Source organism: Onychostoma macrolepis, chromosome 23, assembly GCF_012432095.1.
Source record: "Onychostoma macrolepis isolate SWU-2019 chromosome 23, ASM1243209v1, whole genome shotgun sequence".
Taxonomy (NCBI): domain Eukaryota; kingdom Metazoa; phylum Chordata; class Actinopteri; order Cypriniformes; family Cyprinidae; genus Onychostoma; species Onychostoma macrolepis.
The window spans coordinates 3675941-3703095 of record NC_081177.1 but is presented as its reverse complement, the minus strand read 5'-3'; the positions used below and the strand labels follow the sequence as shown (position 1 = coordinate 3703095).

Below are 27155 nucleotides of genomic sequence, written 5' to 3'. Positions count from 1 at the left end.
AAATAATGTCTGTATGAAGTGAGATTATGTACCATGTGTGGCTGCGGGGAAGCCAGTTCTCCTTCCCAACCTTCTCGATGCAGAACTTCTGCGGTCCATTACTCCCTGAAACAAACACACGACAAACGTCACACTCTCCCAACATGAGCCAGGACTCAAACAAAAATAAATTAAACCAATAATATCAAAACATCTAACAACTATGATCCAATCAAATTCTACATTATGTCCCAGTCATTATTCCACATAGTGCAACTGGTAAATTTTGTGATCTTGAACTACTTTGCTTCCATAATATTCTTCTTTGAAAGAAAACATATAAAATACACATTTAAGTGTTTATTTTATAACACTTTATCTGTTTGCGTATGCAGATTTCAATTACGATCCATAACTTTAAAAGGTTTTTTCTCCACTTCAGCAGCACTTACAAACACCAAACTTAGCAGTTTTATCCCTCTCTATATTCTGAAGGTTTTTATTGTGGGGTTTGTTCATATTTCATTCACACTGATTTATATAACATTTTATTCCTAAAACATGATGAAAATGTATTTTATTCTGGCTGTTGACAGCATTTTCTGATTTATGGAGAGATAAAAAAAAAGATATACAAAATCCCTTTAGTAAAAACCTTTGACTCTAATATGTCAACAAATTGAAATAAAAATGTTGAACCTGGCCTTATCCAATGGCCAGATTCATTTTCTGGAAATGTTTAATTAGATAACGCCTTATTTACAGATTTAAACAAAACATTTTAGAAAACTTGTAATACAAAGCAACTGTCTTAATGTACTGTGATTAATCAAATGGGGAAGTATGATGATGTGTATTAGTTAAATATTTTTACCTATTCACTTGTTGTGTCTTGCCTTAATGCTATAATACATCACACTGAGTGTGGAAGTTAAATGCATAGAGAATGCGGTTTCATTTTGTTATGTAAATAAAACTGATCTGAATCCAAAATAAACTCCACGTGACCTTCACAGTAACTCACCCATCAGGTCTGCAAAGCCTCCGACAGGCAGACGGCAGGTGCCGGTGACGAACTGCAACAGTCTCATGCGCTTCTCATTGTCCATCTCTTTAATAAACTACAGAGCAAAGAGAGAGTGTCTTATTGCAATCTGAATAATTATTCATTTAAAATGATTTACTAAGCAGATTATTGCGTCATTACCTGCCAGAACCACAGGATCTGTTTACTGGTGGAGGTGTAATGTCTGTAAATGGTGCTTCTCTGCCAGTCATTCAGATCTATTTCTTGCATTCCACACAACATCACCTATGGCACACAAACTCACGGTTAATTACAGAATAGATGCCCGGTCTTGCAGATTTGCTTTATTCAACATCAAGAAGATCAGGCCCTTTCTTTTGGAACATGCTTCACAACTCCTTGTTCAAGCTCTTGTTCTGTCCAGGCTGGACTATTGCAATGCTCTCTTGGCAGGTCCTCCAGCCAGTTCCATCAAACCTTTACAATTAATCCAGGACGCAGCAGCAAGATTAATTTTTAATGAGCCGAAAAGAACGCACGTCACACCTCTGTTTCTCAATTTGCACTGGCTACTGATAGCTGCTTGCATAAGATTCAAAGCATTAATGTTTGCCTACAAAACCACCTCTGGCTCTGCACCCCTTTACCTAAATTCATTACTTCAGACTTATGTGACTCTAGATGCTTGCGTTCTGCAAGTGAACGTTGCTTTATTGTTCATCCCAAAGAGGCACAAAATCACTTTCACTGACTTTTACATTAAATGTTCGCTCCTGGTGGAATGACCTGCCCGACTCAATCCCTGTGAGTCCTTAGCCATCTTCAAGAATCGGCTAAAAACACATCTCTTCCATCTTTATTTGACCCTCTAACTCAAGCACACTTTATTCTAATTCTATTCTGAAAAAAAACCTTTAGCTTTTCTAATCTTTTTGTATTCCATCTATTTGTTTCCTTTTTATTTATTATACAATTAACGAAAAGCATAAAAGGCCTCTAACACTAGCTTGCTCTCTTTTTCTATTCTATCCGTTTTCTTTTTATTTATAATTAAAAAAAAAAAAAATCTTGCTACGTGTACTGCGTTAAGCTAACTGAGACTTGTTATAGCACTTACATTTCATTACTCTTTTGTTGATTTTGATTGCTTCCATTGTCCTCATTTGTAAGTCACTTTGGATAAAAGCATCTGCTAAATGACTAAATATAAATGTAATGTAACAGTATTTAAATGAGATGTTTGAATTGATTCTGCAAGCTTTGGAATGTACAGTGCATTTGTTAAAGTATTTGCACATATATCCAATATATACGAATGACACTGCATTTTGTTATGTTATGCAATGACATTCAGATACGCTGAAGTGTACCTCGAGTGCACATATATTTTTGAGGCAGCTCTGTGCATGGGATTTAAGAGATTTTAAATCGGCGTCTCTCACCTCCAGCTCTTTGGCATCGAAATACTGCAGGTACTGCTGCGGAAGAACTTCATTAAATCCTTCAAAGAAGGCTTGAGTCTGTTCCTCGACACCACGAGACAGACGCCACTCCGCCACCAGCCTGAACACACACACAACAGACATTTACAACCAACACACACTCAACAACACCTGAGGAGGCATAAGCTCTGTTCCAATCTCTAGTGAGCTGCCTTGCTGTCTTTACAGGAAGCTACCTTCTAAGAGATCGTCAATATAGAACCTGGCTTGAAATGCACTTTATGGGCAGCTAACATTTCAGCGTTTATTTATAAGAATTTTGTTAACCTTTTTACATCCATTTAGGATATAATCTTTTTTCAACATTTTTGTAACAATGAAACAACATATATAATAAATAAAATGCAAGCTGTTTCAGCACTGAGAAAATGCAACATTTTAAGTAAAATTCAAATATAATATATATTTATAATAATAATTTATAAATATAGTGTTGCAAAAAGCTGTTTGCAATAAATACATTACATGTAAGTTAATGTAACATTTTGTGTGTGTGTGTATAAACTGTACCATTTAATATATAATATATATAAATAATTTATGTTAATTTAAAATATTAATATCTATAATATTAATAATTAAAAATGTGCATAAAATTATATTATTTATATAAATTATTAGGTAAATCATTTTTAAATATAATTGTAAATGAAAATGTAATTTAAATTTTTAAAATGTAATTTTTAAATAAATGCATTATATGCAAGTAAATGCAACTTTTAATATATATTATGCAAAATGCCAAAATTAGGTATCTTAGAGGCAGCATACATTTGCTGTTTATTTTTTGGCATGGCCTTAAATTGTTGCCTAGATAGGCAGCTCACTAGAGTGACGGCACTGAATTGAGGGAAACACAGCAGACTGAGCTCCTTCTTTATAATATCATCACTAACTGGACTTTGTAACAACAACAGCATGACCAGTACTAAAGCATCTAGAGGGCTTTATGTGTGTCAGCGTGGGGTCTGGCTTTATTTAGCATCCAGAGTGTTTCATTATGAGACTGAGATGGGCAGAGCGGCACCTGATGTACTCCTCTTTGTTCTCCTCTGTGACCTGGATGTTCCCGCCGTCCGGCTTCAGCTCGTGAGTCGACACCTCACCCAGGATCTCCTTATCCACTGAGAAAAACATCTCCAGCCCGCACTCCTCGATGTTATTATCCCTGACACAACACACACACAGTTAGAGAGGCATTCATGACTGAAATCAATCACGCTGAGCTGAATTTCAGACGTGAGGGTTTATAATCACACGACACATGAGAACAACTCAAGAATTCATAACACTAACTCAGCTTATAACACTGACAAAAAGTATCCATATACAATAATTTGAGGTGATCATACACAAAATAAGGAAGGCAAATGTTTTAAAAAGGAATAACAACTAATTTTTACCTGCATTTAAAGCATACCAGAAACATTATTAATTGTTAAAATAATTTTAATTAATTATTTAATATTATATAGTAATAATTAGGCAAAATCACCTTTTCTTTTAAAGACTAATTAAATTTAGCTTTTTTTTTTACCACTGTAATAAATAATTAACAAAATAATAATTTGCTATTTATTAGATTTTTATTTGGAAGCCTAAACACATACTTAAGTAATCAATGCAACTTTACTCTGAAATTTAAAGTGGACGTTATATAAAGTGGACTTTATTTACATATTTAGTAATAGTAGTAGAAGTAGTATTAATAAGTTAGAATTTATGTTTATTTTTGGAAGAAAAAAATATTTTATATATTAAATAGATACATACAAAATACATACATGCATACATATTTATTTATTCATTCAAATAGAATAAAAAAACAATTATATGATATACAGTGCCCTCCATAAGTATTGGAACAGTGAAGACAAAATTGTTCTGTTGGCTGTGGAGTCAAGACATTTGCAAATATGATGAAAAGATGAATATGAGACAAAACTACAGAATGTCACATTTTATTATTAGCCGTTTCAACACATACATGTTCATCCCACCATTTGATGCGAGCATAAGTATTGGGACAGTTGAACTTAAGGCAGATATAAAAGATTAAAAGCTATTATTTAGTTGCAGATCCCTTGCACACAATCACAGCAGTGAGTCTGTGACCCATAGACATCACCAGACTTGATCTCATCCTTTGAAATGCTTTTCCCAGCCTTCAATGCAGCCAATTGAGTTTCTGCCTTTACTCTCCTCTCCAGCTGGTGAAATTCATGTTCAATCGGATTTAAATCTGGAGATTGACTTGGGCAATCTAAGACTTTCCATTTCTTTGCCCTGATAAACTCCTTGACTGAACTGGCAGGTGTTTTGGATCATTGTCCTGATGCAATATGAAGCACTTCCCAATGAATCTGGTGGCATTTTCTTGAATATTGGTAGACAAGAAGGTTTTGTACTCTTCCAAACTCATTCTGCTACTGTCATCATACATTAAGTCATCAGTAAAGTTGAGAGGGTCTGTTCCAGAGGCAGCCATGCATGCCCATGCCATGACACCACCTCCACCATGCTTTACAGATGAGGCTGTGTGCTTGGGATCATTGCAGTTACCTTTTTCTCTCCACATTTTTGCTTTCCCATCACTTAGATAAAGGTTCATCTTTGTCTCATCGGTCCATAAACACAGTTCCAAAACTCTTCTGGCTCACCTTTGTGCTTTTTTACAAACTCTAATCTTGCCTTTGTATTTTTGGTGCTGGTCAGAGGTTTGTATCTTGCTGTGTAGCATCTGTAATTCTGTGTCAGTCTCCTGAGGACAGTAGATTGTCAGAGCATCACCCCAGCTTTCTGGAAGTTGTTGGTGATTTTACAGACATGTCTTTTAGGGTTCATTTTCACAGCTTTTATGATTTGTCTGTCATCAACTACTGTTGTTTTCTCAGCCGATCAGTTCGTTGGTGGTTGCTGGTGGTTTCCAAACTCTTGATTTCTCCATGCCCTTTGTTTTTGCTATAGCTCTAACTGACTTCCTCTTTCTTTTAGCATCCAAATTGCTTGCTTTTCTCTCAAAGTCAGCTCCCTCGTCTTCATCCTGGTTTGTGTGTGTCATCATCGAATGCAAGATTCAGAATGCAGAAGTAATGGATATAACTGATACGACACATTCCCTGCTTTTAATATCTGAAGAATTAATGCAACAGGACACAGCTGATCACTCAGAAAGACCTGTGAGGCAACTGTTCCAATACTTATCTCACATCAGATCGAGGGATGAAACTCTAAAAGTGCTGAACTTCTTAGCTGGTAAAACATCTAAGTGTTGAATCACCCAATAATAAAAATGTGACATTCTGTAGTTTTGTCTCATATTCATCTTTTCATCATATTTGTAAATGTCTTGACTCCACAGCCAACAGAGCAAATTTGTCTTTACTGTTCCAATGCTTTTGGAGGGCACTATATATAAATCTATATATTTAAATGTTATAGATTAGATGATATAATGATATTTTATATACATCACTGATAAATAAAAATGCAGATTTTTTTTAAAATTACATATATATTTTGTTTCCTGTTACGTTATGTCATGAATATTATTAAGTATTTTGTTGTTGTTTCTTTTTTATTTTTAAAATAAGTACCCAAAAGTACCATGGTATTCTTTAAAGTACCTTTATTACATACCATGGTACCACATGCACTTCTGTAAGACTTTAATGCATTATACTTATTCGTAATGAATATTCATGCGTTCAGTAACGCTGGTAAACTGACTTGATCCAGATGAGCGAGTTGTAAAACTCCGGGTCGATGGATTCCAGGTCTTTCAGAGCCAAGGGCTTGTTCAGGATGCGCTTGTAGAATGGCAGCGAGAAGCCCGTATCGATGAATTTCCCATGAAACAAGGCCTGCAGGAAGCACAAAGAATAAATGCTAAACAGGCATCATGGAAATCTTTGCCATTAAAATGTTCCTGAATGTCTAAATCCAGTTAAGAAACAGGAACATCGTTTAATATCACACCACTTAAAATACAATCTGACACTGACCAAATATGGCAAGGCAGCATTACCATGGCGATGAAGCGTCCAATGAAGCGGAAGTATTTGAGGTGGTCGGGGTTGATGTAGGAGGCGGGGTTTATCTGAAGGCAGTAGTTGTCTTTGCCAGCGTATTCAAACAGGCAGTACATGGGGTTCAACACCTCGTGAGATAACAGGAAGAACCATTCCCTGCACAAAACACACAACTCGCTTTATTTTACAGTTTCACACTGGACACAAGCCATGCAGTGTGACGCACCAAACCTAAATCACTCTTAAACAACTAAAAACCACTGCATCAGAGCATGAGAGGCCTCAACTATTTGGGAAAACTTTTTTCTTTAATTTAGGTGTACTCTTTATAGGAACTGACTTGAACCTCTTTCAGTAACCATAAAGTGAACTTCAGTGTTCTTTTAGTATCACTGAGACACCATTATAGTTTTTATTCATATTTTGAATCAATCCTATTTCTTTTGTTGTGTGTTCTTGTCATTTTTAGTAGGTAATAACCATTATCAATAACCATTAGTTCATGGAGCACATTCCCACAGTTTCTGACCAATTCTATGAATAATATGATTACAATAATAATTGTGATTTTATTGTGATTATTATTGAATAAGATATTAAACAAAATAAGAAATATATTGTAATATTGTAACTGTAATAATGTAAAAATAAAAAACAATTAAGTATTTAATAAACATTATTTTATAACTGTAATATTACAATACTAATATGTTACAACACTCATTTAATTAATTTTTTTGGACATAAAAACAAATGTGCTTTTATTTTGACAGATTGCCAGCAATGAAAGAATGTGCTGATGGTTTCAGAGCACATTTATTTAATTAATTAATTAATTAATTTGCAGTCTGCACAATTTGACAATGCACTAAGCCATATTTTGCTATATCGTGCAGCTCTGCTCTAGAATGCTTTGATCTGGTCTTTATTCTCCAGAAAGAGTGAAATAGGAAACTTGCCTGGCCACGCCTCCATAGTCAAGCCCCTCCTCCCCGGGGAAGATGATCCACAGCCTGCGCCGGAGATCCTGAGCGCTGAAACTCATGATCTGCAGGGAGACACCAGAACAACGTCATTTCACATCCCAGAGACTCCAAACCGTGCAGATGTCTGACGTGTTTAAAGACATTTACAGGCTCCACGCTATGTCTCTGATCTGGTTTTCAAATGCTGGAGCTACTAGCAAAAAAACAACAACACAGTGTTACAGCGGTCATGGGTTATTTTTAAAGTTAAACTGCATTACCTGCTGGAACGAGTCTTCAAACAGAGTTTTGCGGGTGACGGTGATCTTTATGTGCTGTGGCATTGCTAATTGCTGTAAAGAAAAATTAAAAACAATCAATTTCATTTGTAAAGAGATGATTTAAATATGACTGGAGTAATTTTTGAAAATTTTACCCTCAGGTCATCCAAGATGTACATGAGTGAGTTTGCTTCTTCATCAGATTTAGAGAAATGTAGCATTACATCACTTGCTCGCCAATGGATCCTCTGCAGTGAATGGGTGCCATCAGAATGAGAGTCCAAACAGCTGATAAAAACATCACAGCTGTTTGGACCCTCAATCTGACGGCACCCATTCACTGCAGAGGATCCATCGCTGAGCAAGTGATTGCTACATTTCTCCACATATGATGAGAAAACTCATCTACATCTTGGATGGCCTGAGGGTGAATACATTCTTCAACAAATTTTCTTTTTTGGGTGAACTATTCCTTTAATATTGTTCTGACCAACTTCTGATATTTGCTCATTAAAACTTCAGAATTTCTCCATGCATAAAAACACAACTGGACCATAAATGCAGAACTGAAGGAAATCCTCACCTGACACCAGAATCTGAAGTACTGAACTTTGGCTTTGAAGTCTCGTACGTATGTGATTTGAGGGCCATTCTCACTGAAGGGAAGGGAAGAGTGAAATTGTTTATTATACAAACACAATATACAGTAAAAGTCTGTTAAAACGGCTTCATATTTTGTTTAGGACTAAATCTAAAGCACCACAGCAAAATATCTTAAAGGGATAGTTCACTCAAAAATGAAAATTCTGTCATTAATTACTCACCCTAGTGTCGCTCCAAACCCGTAAGACCTTCGTTCATCTTTGGAACACAAATGAAGATATTTTTGATGAAATCCGAGAGCTTTCTGATCCTCCCATAGACAGCAATGATCCTTACACGATCAAGGCTCAGAAACGTAGCAAGGACATTGGTAAAATAATCTTTTTTTTTTTCTTTTGCGCACAAAAAGTATTCTCGTAGCTTCGTAAAATTACGGTTGGATTATTGGATTATTTTACCGATGTCCTTGCTACGTTTCTGGACCTTGATCTTGGTAATTACATTGCTGTCTATGGGTCAGAGAGCTCTCGGATTTCATCACAAATATCTTCATTTGTGTTCTGAGGATGAACGGCGGTCTTACGGGTTTGGAGGGACATGAGGGTGAATAATTAATGACAGAATTTTCATTTTTGGGTGAACTATCCCTTTAATAATTTAATATTAAATATGAAAATCACTAAAATTGCTGTGCATGCTAATCCTTCCTGGTTACTTCTTAAATGCCCTCAAACTGTACACAGAACAGCTGAAACTCATTTATGTGGTGAAAACACACATAATAAAAGTCTTATCTAGATGCCATGAGCGTTTATTCTGACGCTCGTGACGGCAAACACTGAGTGCAGATGCTTGTTTGTTGGGAATATTCTGACGTCTCGCATTCCTCTGACGTAGAGGATCCCTTTGTGCCTTCAAAACACTGGATGTGGATTAATACACACATTCTGAGAGAGGTGTGTTTGCATTCTCTGAGCTGAGTCATCACGGAAGATTATAATCGAATGCAGTTTCACTCCTGAGGCACACAAACCCGTTTTTCCTGTCTCGCCTGAAAGAGATCACTGTGCATCTATCTGTAAGCTAAACCAAATTAAGCAAAACAGGAAATTCCTCGGACCAGTCTCAAGGTCATAAATGACATTTATAATATGATTTATACATAATGATTTCAAAAGCATTTGATCGGTAAAAAGAAAAGGAAGCCGCACTGCTGCTAACAACAAAATGCGACATTTAACTGCTGCTGACATCTAAATGCAACCGTAAATACTTCACCACTGCTGACATAATAACATTTATTCATTTAGCAGATGCTTTTGAATTTCAATTTCAATTGTTTTCATACTTCATAAGGCTTCGAAAACGCACAGGCGATTTCAGGAATCACTTGATAATGTAGATGAAAATATAGCACAAATCTGCCATGAACATAGCATTATAACGAGAACTTAATAGAATGTGAAATCTATAGTAAATTCTGTCCTTGCCCGTGTTTCAGCGCGCTGTTATGAAAGCGCTCACTCTCTCTCTCTCTCTCTCTCTCGCTATAGCGCGTAACTGGAAGTTCACTGGCATTTGCATCCTTTTGTGCAGATACAAGTTGTAATGTTATGTCTATGTTCCGCATCTGATTAATATCATAGGATGTGTGATAGAACAGGCTTCAGTTTATTGGCATAAAGTCACTCTTCAGCTTCACCTCAGGCAGCTATTCCTTTTTAGATGATTTTTTTTAATAACATTGCTGCAATCATAATCTAACAGTGTTCATGTTTTCACAGACAGGTTTTCATTTCAAAAACATTCATTTTCATAACAGTCTTCAGATATTTTCATTATCTCCATTACGCCATGCCCGCCTAGTAAACTGCTGCTTATATTATAATGTGACAGTATACTGCTGCTGACATAATATTCCTACCATAAACACTGCATTGCAGCTAATATCACAATCCAGCCATGAACAGTACAGCTAACGTCATAATGGGACCATGAATGCTGCACTGCTGCTGATATAATAATGTGAACATGAACACTGCATTACTGCTAACATCATATTTCAACCGTGAACTGCTGCTAATATCATAATGCACTGCTGAAAAATGCAGGAAAACCTGACAGGGAAACCTGGCAGAACTGCATGATCTAGGCACGTCTGGGTAAAGACTGTCTTCTCTAAGTGTGTGCGGGGATGTTTGCACTTACAGAGAGGATTTTCCAGTCCGTGGGTCGATGTAAGTGGTGGCTCTCCGGTTGTGATCGACGAAGTAAGGGATGCCATCGACAGTAAACCTCATCTCCCAACCTTCCGGCAGTGGCTTCTCATTTAGCAAACTGAACCACACACAAACAGAGCCATGAGCACACTTTAATAGGCATCGGTTTATGAATAATGACTCAATGAGCTGGGCAATAATTACTCATTTAAATCAATACTGTATTGCGCCTCACTATTAAATAAGAAAAAAAAAGAATTTAAACAAATGCTTGAATTTTTAAACAAAAAATTCAATTTGGGATTTTTTTATGGACATATTTACACTGCAGACAGAAATTACAACGTCCATAGACCAACAAGAAAAACTTCTCCAAAACTGGTCTTCCTTAATCACGGCTGAAAGTGTAGTGCATTAAAGGTCATCAGTGTAAAAGTGCTTTATTGTTTCTCTCTGTAGATAGGTATTTTAGAGGAAAAAGACAGAGGATCTGACCCTTGTGTGCGCGGATCCTCCCACTGCGTCGTTCTGGTCGTGTGATGAACAAAGTAAACTCTGCCAGTACTGTCCGTTCTCTTCTCTGAGAGCGAGACAGAAGGAGACACCAGGAGGAAAGTACGAAATAATGTGATTAAGCCTTTGCAAACTTTCACTTAGAGCTATTTTCAACATTTGAGCTATTTTCACCAGCTGGTTTACACGGTGCAAGTGCTTCTCATTTGTTAAATTGGGACACTGAAGGATGGACCGGCTAATTTTAGCGCTGCTTTGCAGGTGCAGATAATAAGGTTACCAGAACAATAAAAAGCAGCTGCTAGTCCAGCATATTACAGATGAGGGTACAGTTTTCCTAGCAGTTTCTCCTGGCAATGAAAGGAAAGTTTGTCGCTCTCTCACCCCATCCGTGTGGCAGAGGTCCCAGCGGGTCAAATTCCTTATTCTGGGTGGCTGAAGCCTGATCCTGCAGCTACCGGATGAAACAAAGGAGAACATTATGGCTAACTGTGTGCATGTGTTAAAATATGAAGATAAATGCGTGTGTTTAATTTCCTCACCCCAATGATGAATCTTTGGTTGAACTGCTGCATGGCTCCCTGCAGCTGACTGCGCTGATGCTGCCACTGCTCGTAGTTTCGCACCGTCTCCATCGTGGGCCGCTGCCACGTGGTGGTTCTGCTAAAGTGGTCCACAAAATACACCCGGCCCATCGGGTCCACACGCCGCTCCCATCTACGAGAGAGAAAAATATTTAGATTTGATCAAAAATATTTATGCATTAACATTTTCATCAACATTTCAAACAATACTGAATAGTATTTATAACATCTCCTAAGAAATGTGTCGCTAAAACAACAATCTTTTCAACTGCTAGATATAAACTCAGAATTGCGAGACATAAACTCGCAATTGCAAGAAAAAAATTTGAATTGTGAGAAAAAGTCAAAATTGCGAGAGAAAAAAAAAAAATCAGAATTGCGAGATCTAAACTCACATTTCTGAGAAGTCCAAATTGTGAGATTGTGAGAAACTTGCAATTGCAAAAAAAAATTATAATTTGAAGATTTAAATTCAGAATTGCGAGAAAAAAGTCAGAATTGCAAGATTTAAACTTGCAGTTGCGAGAGAAAAAATTCTGAATTGCGCAATATAAATTTGCAATTGCGAGAAAAACGTTAAAATTGCGAGATCTAAACTCACATTTCTGAGAAGTCCAAATTGTGAGATTGCAATTGCAAAAAAAGCCAGAAAAAAAACATCGGAATTGTGAAAAACAAAGTCAGAATTGTAAGGGGAAAAAAAATCCGAATTGCAAGATCTAAACTCACATTTCTGAGAATTAATGTTAAAGACAAAAAGTCCAAATTGCACGATAAAAGGTTACAATTGTGAGGTAAACCGTTGCAACTATCCGTTTTATCTTTTATTCCATAGCAGAAATAACCTTCCATAAAAAAAACAGCCTAAGAGACTGATCAGTAGAAATGTTATTCAGGCAGCCCACCAACTAGTCAGTCTTTCAGTACTAGTACACATCCCTAGTCACAGTGCAGAAAAGGTGGTCCTAAAGCTATAAGCTGTATTTTCTTAAACAAAGTATCACTTATTTGTGGTGAAATATGACCTGGACATGTTCTTGATTTTGTCAAATTCACTTTGGCAGTTGTTTTCTATACTATATATTTCAGAAAAGTTAAGAGTATGTGAAATAGCAACTCTCTAATAAATGAGATCTCGTGTTAAAACATTAAAAATAGCTGAAATATCCAAGCTCCACTGCACTGACTCAGTTTAAATACATTACAAGTATGCATGCATAGTACATTCTTCTAAGGGTGTATCCAGTAATTCAATGACAGAGGAGGTACTCTTACCCCGTCGGCAGAGGCTCCGGTCTCTCCCACGTCGTCCTCTTTTCCACATGGTCAACATAATACAAACGGCCGTTCTGATCGACACGCTGCTCCCAACTACACACACACTACAGTTAGTGAGCGAACCATATGGGCACTGATATATAATTCAGTTGAATGATAGAAAATTTTCAAAAACTAAGCATTAATTTCCTGTTGACAGGCAATTTGTGAATTAGGGAAGTGACGTGAAGAGGAACCGGAGCTTCTGTTTACTGACATACCCAGACGGGAGCGGTGCAGGGTTGGCCATGCTGGGAATCCTGCTGGGGGCGGGGACTACGCTGAGGGACGTCCTACCAGGCTGATCCACTGTGGGGGCGGGGCTAGAGTCTGGGGCTCCGCCTCCAGTGGGATTCCGAACCGGAGTGTCTGAATGGGATGAATCGCTGCCATCAGGAAATGAGCTAGTGGAAGAAGCTGCAAAGAAGGCGGAAAAATTAACCACCATTTCCACATTGCAACAATTTTTTTCAACAACCAATGCAAATGCAGAGCAGGAGAAATGCATGCATATTTTTTGCAGACAGAATGGCATTAAAGGGTTAGTTCGCCCATTTAAGACATGAAGTTGTATGCAATCCTTACCAGCACTATAGTGCATACACACTGACCCACCCTTTAGTCACCTCCCTGGCCAGAGTTCTGGCCGCTGGAAGTTTTTCAAGATAGTACTCCCGGTTAGTTTCCGGGGCCTCAAAACTGTGCGTTTTTACGTGAAAAAATTATTTGCGTTTCAAAGCTTGATTAATTTACATCACAAAAAACACGCCTGACAAAATTCATACCTCAGTTTTAATCGGCACTATTTTCTTTCCATTTCTATCAATCCGCTGCTGTCAACGCCAACAGTGCGCACGCTCAGATCAGCTGTTCCATAGTGTTTACACAATCGAATGACAACGACATAAAAAGTAGAAAATGAACAATGGTGCGAACTTGTAAATTCCCAGGCTGTGACCACAAGAATGTGCCGGGATCACCGTTCAGATTCCATCGTTTTCCAGTTTCGGATATAGCTACGAGACAGCTTTGGCTGGTTGCCATCGGCTACTCGGCGGGAGCTAAAATATCGAGAATCAATGATTTCCGTGTGTGCAGTGCTCACTTCAGCAAAGACGATTACATCCCCAACCAAGGAGGAAAAAGAAAAAAAATGATTTTAAAGAGTTTTGCTGTACCAGTACCACGGGTAAGCTCTATTTACTAACTTTATGATCCAATGTCTAAACTGTACGGTAAACAAGCTGAAAATTACTTTCATCATCATCTGTTCCGTCTGACATTGTGCTAAAATTGGTTTCGTCATCAGAAGTTTCGTAGTCAGACATGTTGTCAGCGAGTCGCGCTATCAACAGCTGATCTGAACGTGCGCACTGTTGACGTTGACAGCAGCGCGGATTGATAGAAATGGAAAGAAAATAGTGCCGATTAAAACTGAGGTATGAATTTTGTCAGGCGTGTTTTTCGTGATGTAAATTAATCAAGCTTTGAAACGCAAATAATTTTTTCACGTAAAAACGCACAGTTTTGAGGCCCCGGAAACTAACCGGGAGTACTATCTTGAAAAACTTCCAGCGGCCAGAACTCTGACCAGGGAGGTGACTAAAGGGTGGGTCAGTGTGTATGCACTATAGTGCTGGTAAGGATTGCATACAACTTCATGTCTTAAATGGGCGAACTAACCCTTTAAACTGATCAATAGTGACAGTAAAGACATTTATAATATCACAAAAGATTTACATTAAAAAATATATATATTTTTATTTATCAAAGGATTCCAAAAACGAATCACATTTTACAAAAAAATATTGGGCAGCACAACTGTTTAAAACATTGATAATAATCAGAAATGTTTCTTGAGCAGCAAATCAGCATATTAGAATGATTTCTGAAGATCATGTGACACTGAAGACTGGAGTAATGATGCTGAAAATTCAGCTGCGCATCACAGGAATAAATTACAGTTTAACAGATATTCATATAGAAAACAACTATTTTAAATTGCAAAAATATTTCACAATTTTACTGTTTTTACTATATTTTTGTATCAAATAAATGCAGTCCCGGTGAGACTTCTTTCAGAAGCAGTAGTGGGTATACATGATGTACAGTAATAAACAATCAGAAAATTAAATGAACATTTATTTTACATAATATTTACTAATATGTCCCAATAATTATTTATTTAAAAGAATGGAAATGACATACTTGTCTTAATAGGCCATAAAAGATTCGTTATCAGCTGATGCTGGCCAAAAATCTGCTAATAAATAAACCTGGATAATATTTTGTCTTTTTTTTTTTTTTTTTTACTTCCTTTATGACTTGATCCAGCATGTTTCAATATGTGACCCTGGAGCACAAAACCAGTCTTAAGTCGCTGGGGTATATTTGTAGCAATAGCCAAAAGTACACTGTATGGGTCAAAATTATAGATTTTTCTTTTATGCCAAAAATCATTAGTATATTAAGTAAAGATCATATTCCATGAAGATATTTTGTAAATTTATTACTGTAAATATATCAAAACGTAGTTTGTGATTAGTAATATGCATTGCTAAAAATTCATTTGGACAAATTTAAAAGGCGATTTTCTCAATATTTAGATTTTTTTGCACCCTCGGATTACAGATTTTCAAATAGTTGTATCTCGGCCAAAGCTTATTTATTCAGTTTTCAGATGATGTATAAATCTCAATTTTGAAAAATTGACATTTAAGACTGGTTTTGTGGTCCAGGGTCACATGTGAAAAAGTAGAGCATTAAACAACTAAAGCCGAATGTGTCTCACCTGGGGAGGACGTGGGTCTGCGAGGGGTTGGCGGCGGAGGTCGCGAGGGTCGCGGGGGTCTCTGGGGTCGCGACCCTCTGGATGACGCTGAAGGAGAGTCCATGCCGTTCACACGGCCATTAGGAGCCGCCGGCTGCTCCTGACCGTCTGCAACCGATGGAGACGGATCTCTGCTTCTCAAGAGAAAGAGACAGGACATCAGGTTGAGATGTTTCGTTAAAAACCATGTTTTTGGTAAAATTAAACGGCTGTACATAAAGAAACATTCATTTACACTTTCACTGTGATTGTTCTTTAATAACTAATATGAAGATACCTTCTGTTTGAGTCGTCATTAAGCTCAGATTCTCCATTTAAAGTATCTGGAAAACAATATCATTAGTTATTTGTGCTCTTTTTAGTGTAATAAATAAGTAGCACTGTTATTGAAATGAATGGAGCGACTGACTCTGGTTGTTGGCCTCGGTCGACTGGAACATTTCAGGATCCACCTGCAGACCGTCTAAACACACGGACAGATCGCCGATGTTATCAGACTGATCTCTGTCTGTGCACAGCTGCAGCGTCTGCACCACCTCACAGACTGAAAGAAACACAACCAAAGAGAGAAGAGTTTGAAAAGCTCCAAACAAAAACAATCAGTGTTAAAATGGCACTCAGCTTCATTACAACTGCTGAAAACAGAGAGTAAATGCAGAAAAATCAATGGGAAAAAAAATAAAAAAACTTTTCCTAAAAGAATTCTATTTATATTTTTACATTTAAATTATTCAATGTTTTTAAAATAATTTATATTTAAAATTTCTTTAATATAATATTTTATATTTACTAATATATCGTATATATAATTCATTTTTAAATATATAACATCAATTATATATAACAGAATCATTTATTTAACAATTATATTAATGTATACTGTGTAGTATAAATTATCTTTATCATATAGTATATTCTTTTTATAAATATTTTTTCATTTTTAAGTTTATTTTATACTTTTTAATTCACATATTGTACCTATATTATAAAATTATATGTAATATAATATTTATATTATACAATACAAATGATAATTTATAATATAATACTATTATTTTTATTTATATTTTTATAGTTTATATTTAAAACCTTGTGTCTAACATTATAACTCCTGATGCAGCTGATAAACCTGATAATTTTTGCATGTTACGTGAAAATAGTAAATGCAGAAAATTCAATAAAACACTACTTATATATTTTTTTTAATTACATTTATATTTTTACCTTTACATTCAACCGAATTATTTATTCCAAACTTATTTGTATTTTTAATTATTTAATTAAAATGTCAACATATATTCTTAAATTTACATAAATTAATTTAATATAATTTAATCACTTATATTATACAATTATACATATTATAAACGTTTTTAGTTTTTATTATAACAATTTAAATTCATATTTAAACAAACATATTCTTAGATTTATATTATATAAATTATGTATAATTTAATCAATGATATAAATTATAAACATTTTTAATTTTTATTGTAATATTTTAAAGTTCATATTTTAAACATAAACATGTACACATTTAAAGCGCACAATCACGTTCTAATCTAGTCAGCTCAATACTATAATTCCTGTCAGAGCTAGTGAACATTTGTAATTGGATGATATATCAAAGGAGCATTTAGACAACTAAAATGACTTAGAGAGCTTTAAAATTTGACAAAGTATTCATGTAGATGCCATCATTTTTGCTTGAATAAATGTGACCCTGGACCACAAAACCAGTCATAAGAGTCAATTTTTTTAAACAGAGATTTATACATCATCTGTATGGTTTGTTAGGATCAGACAATATTTGGCCGAGATACAACTATTTGAAAATCTGGAATCTGAGGGTGCAAAAAAATCTAAATATTGTGAAAATCGCCTTTAAAGTTGTCCAAATGAAGTTCTTAGCAAAGCAATTTTTGCCTATTGCTACAAATATACCCCAGCGACTTAAGACTGGTTTTGTGGTCCAGGGTCACAAATAAAACAGAGGGACTCCAGTGATCAACATTGTGCAACAAACCCTGCTAAGAGAGCCAGGCTTGTGCTGCACTCTTTAATGTGGTTTCTGTGGTTAAAGCGGCAGAGCATAAACACTCACTCTTCATGTCATGTGATTTGAGCGTCTCGCTGACGTCGAGGGTTGCCACACCCAGCAGAACGTCCGATTTCAGTGTCTGGTGACTCCAAACACGGAAGATCAGCTTGCTGAACGGAGTCACAATCCTGATGGACAAACACACACACACACATTCAACCACTTGACTTGGCAAACACTACAAATAATAGAGTCCACAGTCAGACGTCATTAACAATCACTTCACATCAAGAAGATAAAAGCAGTTTAATAGAGTATTGAGCCGCAGGAACTGGCAGAGCCAGTGGGAAATCAAAAACACAGGGCTGAGGTCACAGCAAACTCACACAGTGAGCGACTGCTTCCACTTGGGCGAGTGTGTGTTGTTGCATTTCTCCGTCTTCTTGGACTGGCCGTCCACACACACCTCCACATACGGACTCGGGCCGAACCAGTTCTTCTTGTTGTCCTTGAGTTTGGCCGAGATCACTGCAAACCGAGAGAACAAACGGTCAAAATAACGCCGCGTCCGTGATGGGTTTTGATGGATTTTGCAAGTGTTTGCAAACATGTTTCACTAAACATTACTGAAGAAAAGCAGGTGTTTGGAGGCGGAAGTACAGGTGAAGAGGCTAAAACGTTTTTATTCTAAAAAATGAAAATACACTGCATTGAAACCAGATTTTTTTTTTAAATAATGTGCATAAAAATGCACTTTTTAAATCAGACCCTTTTACCAAACACAAATTGTTTAATAAAACATCCATGCACACAAGGTTTTTTGCCCTTTAAAAATTTATTTCTAACAAACCCCATTGTTTTTTTGTTGTTGAATTTTTAGAATAATAAATAAATTCCACATAAATTGCTAATATATAAAGGAAAAAAAAAAATACTCCTTTGATAATGACCAGTAATATCTTTTAAATGTAAGAATACAGGTCTGTACCAGGGCTAATATAGTTACTAAAACTATACAAATATTTTTGCTAATTGAAAAAAAAAAGAAATTAAATAAAAGACATGTTCCATTGGCAACTGAAACAATAATGAATAAAACGACAAAAGCACATAACAAAATTACAAAAAATTAAACCAATAAATAAATAAATGAAAAATAAATATTAAAGTTAATTCAAAATATTAATAAAAGCTATAATAGTATATAAATAAAATAAAAAAATAAATGAAATAACATAATACTGATTTGTCCCTACAGTATTAAGAAACATGAGATATGTTCACTAGAGCAAACTGTCATCATTTGTTAATGCTAACTGAAACAATTAAGATGAAATAAAATCTTAAAAATGAAATGTTTGTATTTGTATTCACTTTAGGGTTTTTTTTTTTTTTTTCAAAGTTGCAAAATCCTATTAAACAAAATGAATGTTGTTCTGTAGTTTAGTGTTTATGCCATTCAGCACAAGCAGAGAAAAAACTTTTAATACATCAGAACTATTAGGAAGTTTACAAACTTTCTTTATTAAACTTTTTTAATATTAGTACATATTAATAATAATTAGTATGTATTATTATTATTATAATATTAATAGTCATACACAAATAACATGCACACTTCCTGATGAGAGCTTCTTTAGTTTGGAGATCGCTGCTGAATGAAAGCAAAAAACAAGCTGTGTGTTGTGCGTTCATATGTGTGTGATGGTCTTTTTGATTTTTTGGCCTTCTGTTCTCTTTTATTAGCGACAGAGAGAGGAAAACTGAGCCTGTGCACCACGGCTCCTTTACTTCTCTGTGACGCCATCAGAATTGAAGTATTAGTGTTTATTAATGAGACAGTCCAGCGGATGAGGAAGAATGTCACATCAGATAAAAGACAGGTGGAAACATATGCAAACGTACCCATGATCTGCAGCTGCGCTTTCATAGGGAAGCCATTAGCAGGACCTGCTTTAGCAACACTGCAGGCCATGACATACGGCTACACTGAGACCTGCAAGCACAAAAACACACCAAACAACACGTAACGCACACTGAAGCATGTTCCGGCACACATTTCTACATTTTCAAGACATTATTTAGCTGCATGGCAAACAAAGCAATGCACAGTTCTGCTTGTTAAAAATTAATCTGTCAAAGATCTGATGGCAAAAAAAAACCCGAATTCAGCAAATATTTAATCCTCAAAAGTGCTCATCAGGCTTAGACTTGTAGTTAAGACTAAGTTGAAACTTGTGAGGAACTACTTTTTCTACAGCAGAACAATATATAAACGTTTTATGATGCAAACTCAGAATTTGCTATTTTTGAGAAATCACATGTATTTTGTTTAGGCAATATGCATAAATTAATAGCCCTCTAAAGTAACTTCAAAGGCATCTTAACATCTCTTAATTTTCATGAAAATATACAACACCACCAGTCAAAAGTTTGATGTCTGTAAGATTTTGTAACATTTTGAAAGAAGTCTCTTGTGCTCACCATTTATATATTTGATAAAAAATTAGTGCTGTCAAACGATTAATCACATCCAAAACAAGTTTTTGTTTACGTAATATATGTATGTGTACTGTGTATATTTATTATGTATATATAAATACACACACATACAGGATATATTTTACATGTATATATTTATATTCATATTTTATATTATATAAATACATTTAATATATAAACATAACATTTTTCTTAAATATATACATGCATGTATTTGTATTTGTATTTGTATTTATATATCATAATAAATATACACAGTATACACATATATTATGCAAATGAAAACTTATTTTGGATGCGATTAATCGTTTGACAGCACTGTTAAATGTAACAGTAAAATTAGTAATATTGTGAAATATTTTTACAATTTCAAATAACTGTTTTCTGTGTGAATATGTGTTCAAATGTCATTTATTTCTGTGATGCGCAGCTGTATTTTCAGCATCATTACTCCAGTCTTCAGTGTCACATGATCTTCAGAAATCATTCTAATATGCTGATTTACTGCTCAAGAAACATTTTTGGTTATTATCAATGTTTTAAACAGTTGTGCTGCTTCATATTTTTGTGGAAACCATAAATATACACTAAAACATGAAACATGAAACAGAAAGTTTATTTGAAATTTATTTAAAATAGGATTCTTTTGTAACATTATAAACATCTTTACTGTCACTTTTGATCAATTTAACACATCCTTGCCAACTGAAACATTATTTTAAAATTTCAATTATTAAGTATTTGTCAGCCTCCATTTTTAATACTTATAGAATATATAAGATTTATTTTCATTCGGAGAAACCATCATTTCTATTTTCGCCAAGCAGTTTCAAAATATTTTATGCACAAAGTAAATCCAGAGCAAAAACCTAGTTAAAAAGTTAAAAACTAGGTCAGCTTGGATGACTATGACATGACAAGACAAGAAAAATTATGCAATTTTTCCAAGAAATACACGACTTATCCAGCACGACAGAGGACTGAGAGTCAAGGAAACACGAATCAAGCTCACCATATTCCAAAGCTGGAAACCGCAGTAAATGATGAAACAATCCACACTGATTTCAATATCTTTTGAGAAGAGAAAAATGAGACTGTGCTTTCATAGCCATGAAAGTGTTGTAAGCTTTCTCTGTTTCCTGCTGTAAGGAGATCCCAGATTACAGGCGCTGGGCTCACTAACTTCTCCCCCAGTTACGTCACAATCAAACTGAGACGCTCACAAGCGAGAGACAGAGAGATCAGAGTGAGATCTGAATAAACTTTCACTGAAGCTGATCTCTGGGTTAATTATTCATCGCTGATCGTGTGTCGGGCCACAATAACAGCCCTGAGGAAAGACCGGCACAGACGTCACAGATAAAGACAAAAACACCAGCTAAAGCTTTTTCAATGGCACTGATAAGCTTCCAGGTTAGAGATTATGACAGACGTGTTCCTTCATAATCTAAATGTCACTCAGCCAGCGTGAGGAAAACCAAAGACGAGTCACAAGTTTCTGCTTCTGCCTGATATATCCTCTGCGTCGTCTTCAACATCGACACCTTCTGCTGTCAGTTTAATGTTCAGTCACTATGAGTTAATCATTGAAGAGTCAAACACCCTTTCAGAACGTCAATCTGTTTGTTTGAGATACGCAACATAACTTCTGACTTCACCAATCGCGTGAGTTTGAGGGCGGAGCTATATGTCAGATGGAGGGAGTGTTTGTGGCGATAAAACGGACGAAAAAATCCCACAAAAGAACCCGAAACATATCTGGAGACCAGTATATCAGAAAGATTAACCACCTAGCATCCACCCAGAACACCCTAGCAACACAAAGCAATGTTTTATAACCCTTAAACTTCTATAAATATCTTATTTATCTTAAAAACTCAACAATACTCTTTACTGCGACCGTACTATGGTACAGTGATATCATGGTACTTTTATTTACCACATGGCTGTCTGGATTATTAATTTGTGACAGCATTTTATAACCAAATCTATAATCTAGTGCTGTCAAACGATTAATCGCGATTAATTGCATCCAAAATAAAAGTTTTTGTTTACATAATATACTATGTGTGTATACTGTGTATATTTATTATGTACATAAATACAAACACATGCATGTATATATTTAAGAAAAAAATGCTAAGTTTATATATTAAATGTTTATATATATAATACAAGAATATAAATATATAAATGTATATACATGTAAATATTTTCAAAATATATGCTGTATGTGTGTGTATTTATATATACAGAATAAATGTGCACAGTACACACACATATATTATGCAAACAAAAACTTTTATTTGACAGCACAACTATAAACCAAATCTATAATCTAACAATTATTTTGGTAATCGATTAATCTGTTGATTATTTATTTGATTAATCAGGTAAGCTTGCCAAATTTTATTTCTATGTATATAGTTTCAGTCTTCTACTATATTTAATGTTTGTCCATAGAAATATGTTATTCACTTTTGTAAAGTGATGTGATCTGGTTAATCGATAATTGTTGTCGATTACTTTCATTATTCACTGTACTGTGTTACAGTGATGGTATGAAATGGTAATATCTTTTATTTACCACATGGCTGTCTGGAATATTTGATTGTGACAGTATTATATAACCAAATCCACATTTGCAACTGACATTTATTTTGGTAATTGTTTAGTATGTCAATTATTTACTCGATTAATCGGATGAACTTGCAAAATTTTATTTCAATATTTATAGTTTCTGTCTTCCACTTTTTCTAATGTGTGTTTTGTCTATAGAAATGTGTTATTCACTAAAGTGAGGTGATCTGATTAATCAATAATCGTTGTCGATTACTTTCATTATTCATGATGAGTTGTTGCTGCCCTGATCAAATCATTGCTGTACAATTAAATCAATACTCAAGTTTTGCAATGAAGCGATATTACCATTTTCAAACGAGATACCATGGCACTTTTAGATACTTTTTTGTTATTAACGACAAAAGTTACTTTTAAAAGTCATGCATTACAATATTGTGTTACTCCATAAACCTTAAATAACTGGATTACTTAGTTACTTCCCACAGGCTCTACCAATTACTTACATTACTATGGAAAGTAATGCATTGTTAAAGGAACACTCCACTTTTTTTGGAAATAGGCTCATTCTCCAACTCCCCCAGAGTTAATAAGTTGAGTTTTACCGTTTTTGAATCCATTCAGCCGATCTTCGGATCTGGCTATAGCACTTTTAGCATAGCTTAGCATAGATCATTGAATCCTATTAGACCAGTAGCATCGCGTTCAAAAATGACCAAAGAGTTTCGATAGTTTTCCTATTTAAAACTTGACTCTTCTGTAGTTATATCGTGTACTAAGACCGGCGGAAAATGAAAAGTTGCGATTTTCTAGTCCGATTTTGCTAGGAACTATACTCTCATTCTGGCGTAATAATGAGAGTATTAATGAGAGTAATAAAGTAGTCCCCAGCCAGGTACCTAGTTATAATATAGCTGGGGACTACTTTCAGGCGCTGCGTAATATCACTGCGCCTGCTGCCGCAGCAAAGTTCCTTGATATGATTAGGAACTATACTCCCAGTCTGGCGTAATAATCAAGGAACTTTGCTGCGGCAGCAGGTGCAGTGATAGCGCCTGGCAGTCCCCAGCTATATTATAACTAGGTACCTGGCTGGGGACTACTTTCAGGCGCTGCGTAATATCACTGCGCCTGCTGCGGCCATGTTACGGCAGCAAAGTTCCTTGATTATTACGCCAGAATGAGAGTATAGTTCCTAGCAAAATCGGACTAGAAAATCGCAACTTTTCATTTTCCGCCGGTCTTAGTACACGATATAACTACAGAAGAGTCAAGTTTTAAATAGGAAAACTATCGAAACTCTTTGGTCATTTTTGAACGCGATGCTACTGGTCTAATAGGATTCAATGATCTATGCTAAGCTATGCTAAAAGTGCTATCGCCAGACCCGGAGATCGGCTGAATGGATTCAAAAACGGTAAAACTCAACTTATTAACTCTGGGGGAGTTGGAGAATGAGCCTATTTCCAAAAAAAGTGGAGTGTTCCTTTAATTTTGCATTACTTTTTGTCACCTGGGCTGGGCTTGCTTATTTGTTTTTTAATAACAAAAAAACAAAAAGTTATATTTGTGGCAATCGCAAAGGCCCTTTCACACCAAAAGTGAAAGAAGTGAAAGAAGCCTGAAAAAAGTACCTGAAGTACCTCACTCCCAATTTCTCTCAACACAGGGACAGAAGAGGTGTCAGTGAATAAATGAGAAAACAGTCATTTGCGTTACATAATTTAAAAAGTTATTTCATTGCAAATTTAAAAGTAATGTGTTACCTTACTAATTACTTGAAAAAAGTAATCCGATTACTTAACTCACATTACTTGTAAAGCGTTACCCCTAAAACTGTTACCAACTATCAATTTTTAACTGACGTCTCCTCCTGTTAACAGGCATTTTATGTGATTGATGAATCATATGGTAACAAAAAAAAAAACTGCAGATCTAAACACTATATTAAACACAGTCACATAACAGCAATAAAACTGACAAACACTGAACTCTAGGCAACTTTTTTAACACAAATGACTTACAGCTTTAACACAAAGCAGTTCCAGAATGGGTCAACATAAACAAAATTACCATAGTAATGGTTTTCTTCAAAATATCAGTTACTACAGTCATTGCTAGTACTGTAAACTCATAATAAATCGGCAAGGTCTCTCCTTTAAACATTGTAAGCAGCTTTCAGGGCCTTTACAAAATAATACTAGGCTGTAGTAGTGATACCATGGTATAGCGAAGTATACAAATGTTTGGGTATTTTATTAAACATCATGATATTCGCAAGAAATTCCAAGGTAATTTAAATAATACCACAATATTAGCATGATAATTAATTACTACGGTAATTTTTTTCTCTCTTAACTTACAAAAGTGCATTTGATATGTACCACAGTAGTAAAATACATGGTATTCTTGGAACTGCCACGGCCATTTTAATACCATCTCAATATACCATAGTTACCATTCGTTTTCGATGATACCGGCGGCTAATAACAAGTAACAAAACTCCAGGTGCAGAAACAATTTTTACCGCGGTATTTTTGTTAATGTTTATGGAGATCAGTCGAGCAGCTTCAGGACAAACCTGTTCAGCTAGGAAATATTTAAATCGTCACATCAGCTGAAACTAAAACCAACAACAAACTCAACATGACAGTATTAACATGCCACATGTGTTCATACATGACCCGATCATATTCAGTAAACAATAAAGGCTCCGTAACATCTTTAGGCACATGTTATTGATTCCCTCTGACTCTCAATGTCAAAACAGAGCTATTTATATGAGATTCAAATAGTCAAAGTGATTGGTCGAGCTGTCAACACGACTCAGTGTCACTATAACGCAATGAATATACATAACCGCGTATAGAGACAGTAAACTACAGCGCACAGTCTGGATCAGCTGACGGGCTCTTACCCGAATATATCGGCGGGTCAGATGTGAGACGTGAAGCCGAAACGATCCGTCTTCAGATAGTTTATTAGACAATCCGTACCCAGCGACTTAGAGCCAGGAATGAACTTCCGCCATCTTCACGGCAACACGTCATCAAAGACGCTATTCTGAACTCGAGCCAAAGTCCGTTTACCGTGAGTCGCATTCAGTCGTTATTCCACCAGAAGGCGCTTTGTGGCCCAGAGAGCCTGCTCTCCATTGACCCGCATTCAAATCTCTAGACGTTTTTTTATTATTACATTGGTTTGTATGAGGAAAAAGTATTATCTTTTTAACCTATTCATTTTAAAGATTCGTTTTTGGCATACATCTAAAAATTTAGATACGGAAATGTATAAATAATATATATATATTTAAAAATTGCTGAAGTAATCATAATCCACTGTGATTGGTCCATCCTGATCAGCGCTGAGAAAACCACGTGACCAACGCGAATTTGCACCCAAATAATGACAAATCTGAATAGCCGGTGTATTAAAGGGGTCAGTATCACTATAAAGTGCCTTTGGTGTCCTCATCAGAATCATTCAGTTATCATGAACATAATACAATATAATGAAATTCTGAAATTCTATGATAAATGACCAAACATTTGCACACATATAACTACAACTACAGTCTCTTGAAATTTATTTTTCTCATTTTATACCTTTGATTGGATGTATGTGATTTTGGCATGTCCCTCACGCAGCTCAGCTAACTTCAATGAGTGTAAATAGTGGATAAATAACACAATATTGAAATAATTTTTAAATATTCTCAGCCAGTTGTTACTAAAACAAGTCAGATTGTTCATTTATATTCTATTTTCATAATAATATTAAGCATTTTGCACGTGCCCCTAAAATTGCTGTCCACCCTGTTATGATGTTGTAAATGCCCCTTTAAGAAACCCTCTGATCTACTCAGTGAAATCTCCACCCCCATTTTGCCTTTCTTCAGTGGAGGTTAAAACATCTGCTGCAAGTGCACTAAGTATCTACACTTATATTTCCTAATTTTCATCATATTGTGTTTGTAGTTGCATGTTGCCAAGCTTAACATGTCCACCCTGTCATAGTAAAATATTAATTTACATAAAAGTTTTTCAGAAATTCAAAATATATGTTTTAAGCAGTACACATTCAGCTTCAACAATGAACCAATTTGCTGACTGAAGGTACACCATGTGTTTATTAAATGCTAACTTTAACCAAAAATGTCCACCCTGTCATTGTCCACCCTG

The 27155-nt window shown here is 35.5% G+C and overlaps 1 protein-coding gene across 5 annotated transcripts in view; it reads right to left on the bottom strand.

Moving 5' to 3' along the window:
* Window positions 1–26043, bottom strand: part of itchb (itchy E3 ubiquitin protein ligase b) — a 29186-nt gene extending 3143 nt beyond the window's left edge. Inside the window, exons 1-23 of one of the 5 annotated variants that reach the window (XM_058763681.1) lie at window positions 25892–26043; window positions 19798–19888; window positions 18279–18420; window positions 17956–18080; window positions 16261–16395; window positions 16129–16174; window positions 15813–15988; window positions 13243–13438; window positions 12980–13075; window positions 11663–11837; window positions 11505–11574; window positions 11103–11187; window positions 10597–10725; window positions 8369–8441; window positions 7786–7857; window positions 7499–7587; window positions 6536–6695; window positions 6238–6371; window positions 3536–3676; window positions 2449–2569; window positions 1187–1291; window positions 1004–1100; window positions 33–105 (exon numbers count right to left, since the gene is read on the bottom strand). In XM_058763681.1, coding sequence (XP_058619664.1) covers window positions 33–105; window positions 1004–1100; window positions 1187–1291; window positions 2449–2569; window positions 3536–3676; window positions 6238–6371; window positions 6536–6695; window positions 7499–7587; window positions 7786–7857; window positions 8369–8441; window positions 10597–10725; window positions 11103–11187; window positions 11505–11574; window positions 11663–11837; window positions 12980–13075; window positions 13243–13438; window positions 15813–15988; window positions 16129–16174; window positions 16261–16395; window positions 17956–18080; window positions 18279–18420; window positions 19798–19867 — 2510 coding nt within the window. In that variant the 5' untranslated portion in view covers window positions 19868–19888; window positions 25892–26043. Of the gene's footprint in view, window positions 1–32; window positions 106–1003; window positions 1101–1186; window positions 1292–2448; window positions 2570–3535; window positions 3677–6237; window positions 6372–6535; window positions 6696–7498; window positions 7588–7785; window positions 7858–8368; window positions 8442–10596; window positions 10726–11102; window positions 11188–11504; window positions 11575–11662; window positions 11838–12979; window positions 13076–13242; window positions 13439–15812; window positions 15989–16128; window positions 16175–16260; window positions 16396–17955; window positions 18081–18278; window positions 18421–19797; window positions 19889–21406; window positions 21953–25891 lie in introns of those variants that run through there. The other 4 variants (XM_058763683.1, XM_058763685.1, XM_058763682.1 and 1 more) reach the window with 4 other exon arrangements.
* Window positions 26044–27155: the final 1112 nt, after the last annotated feature.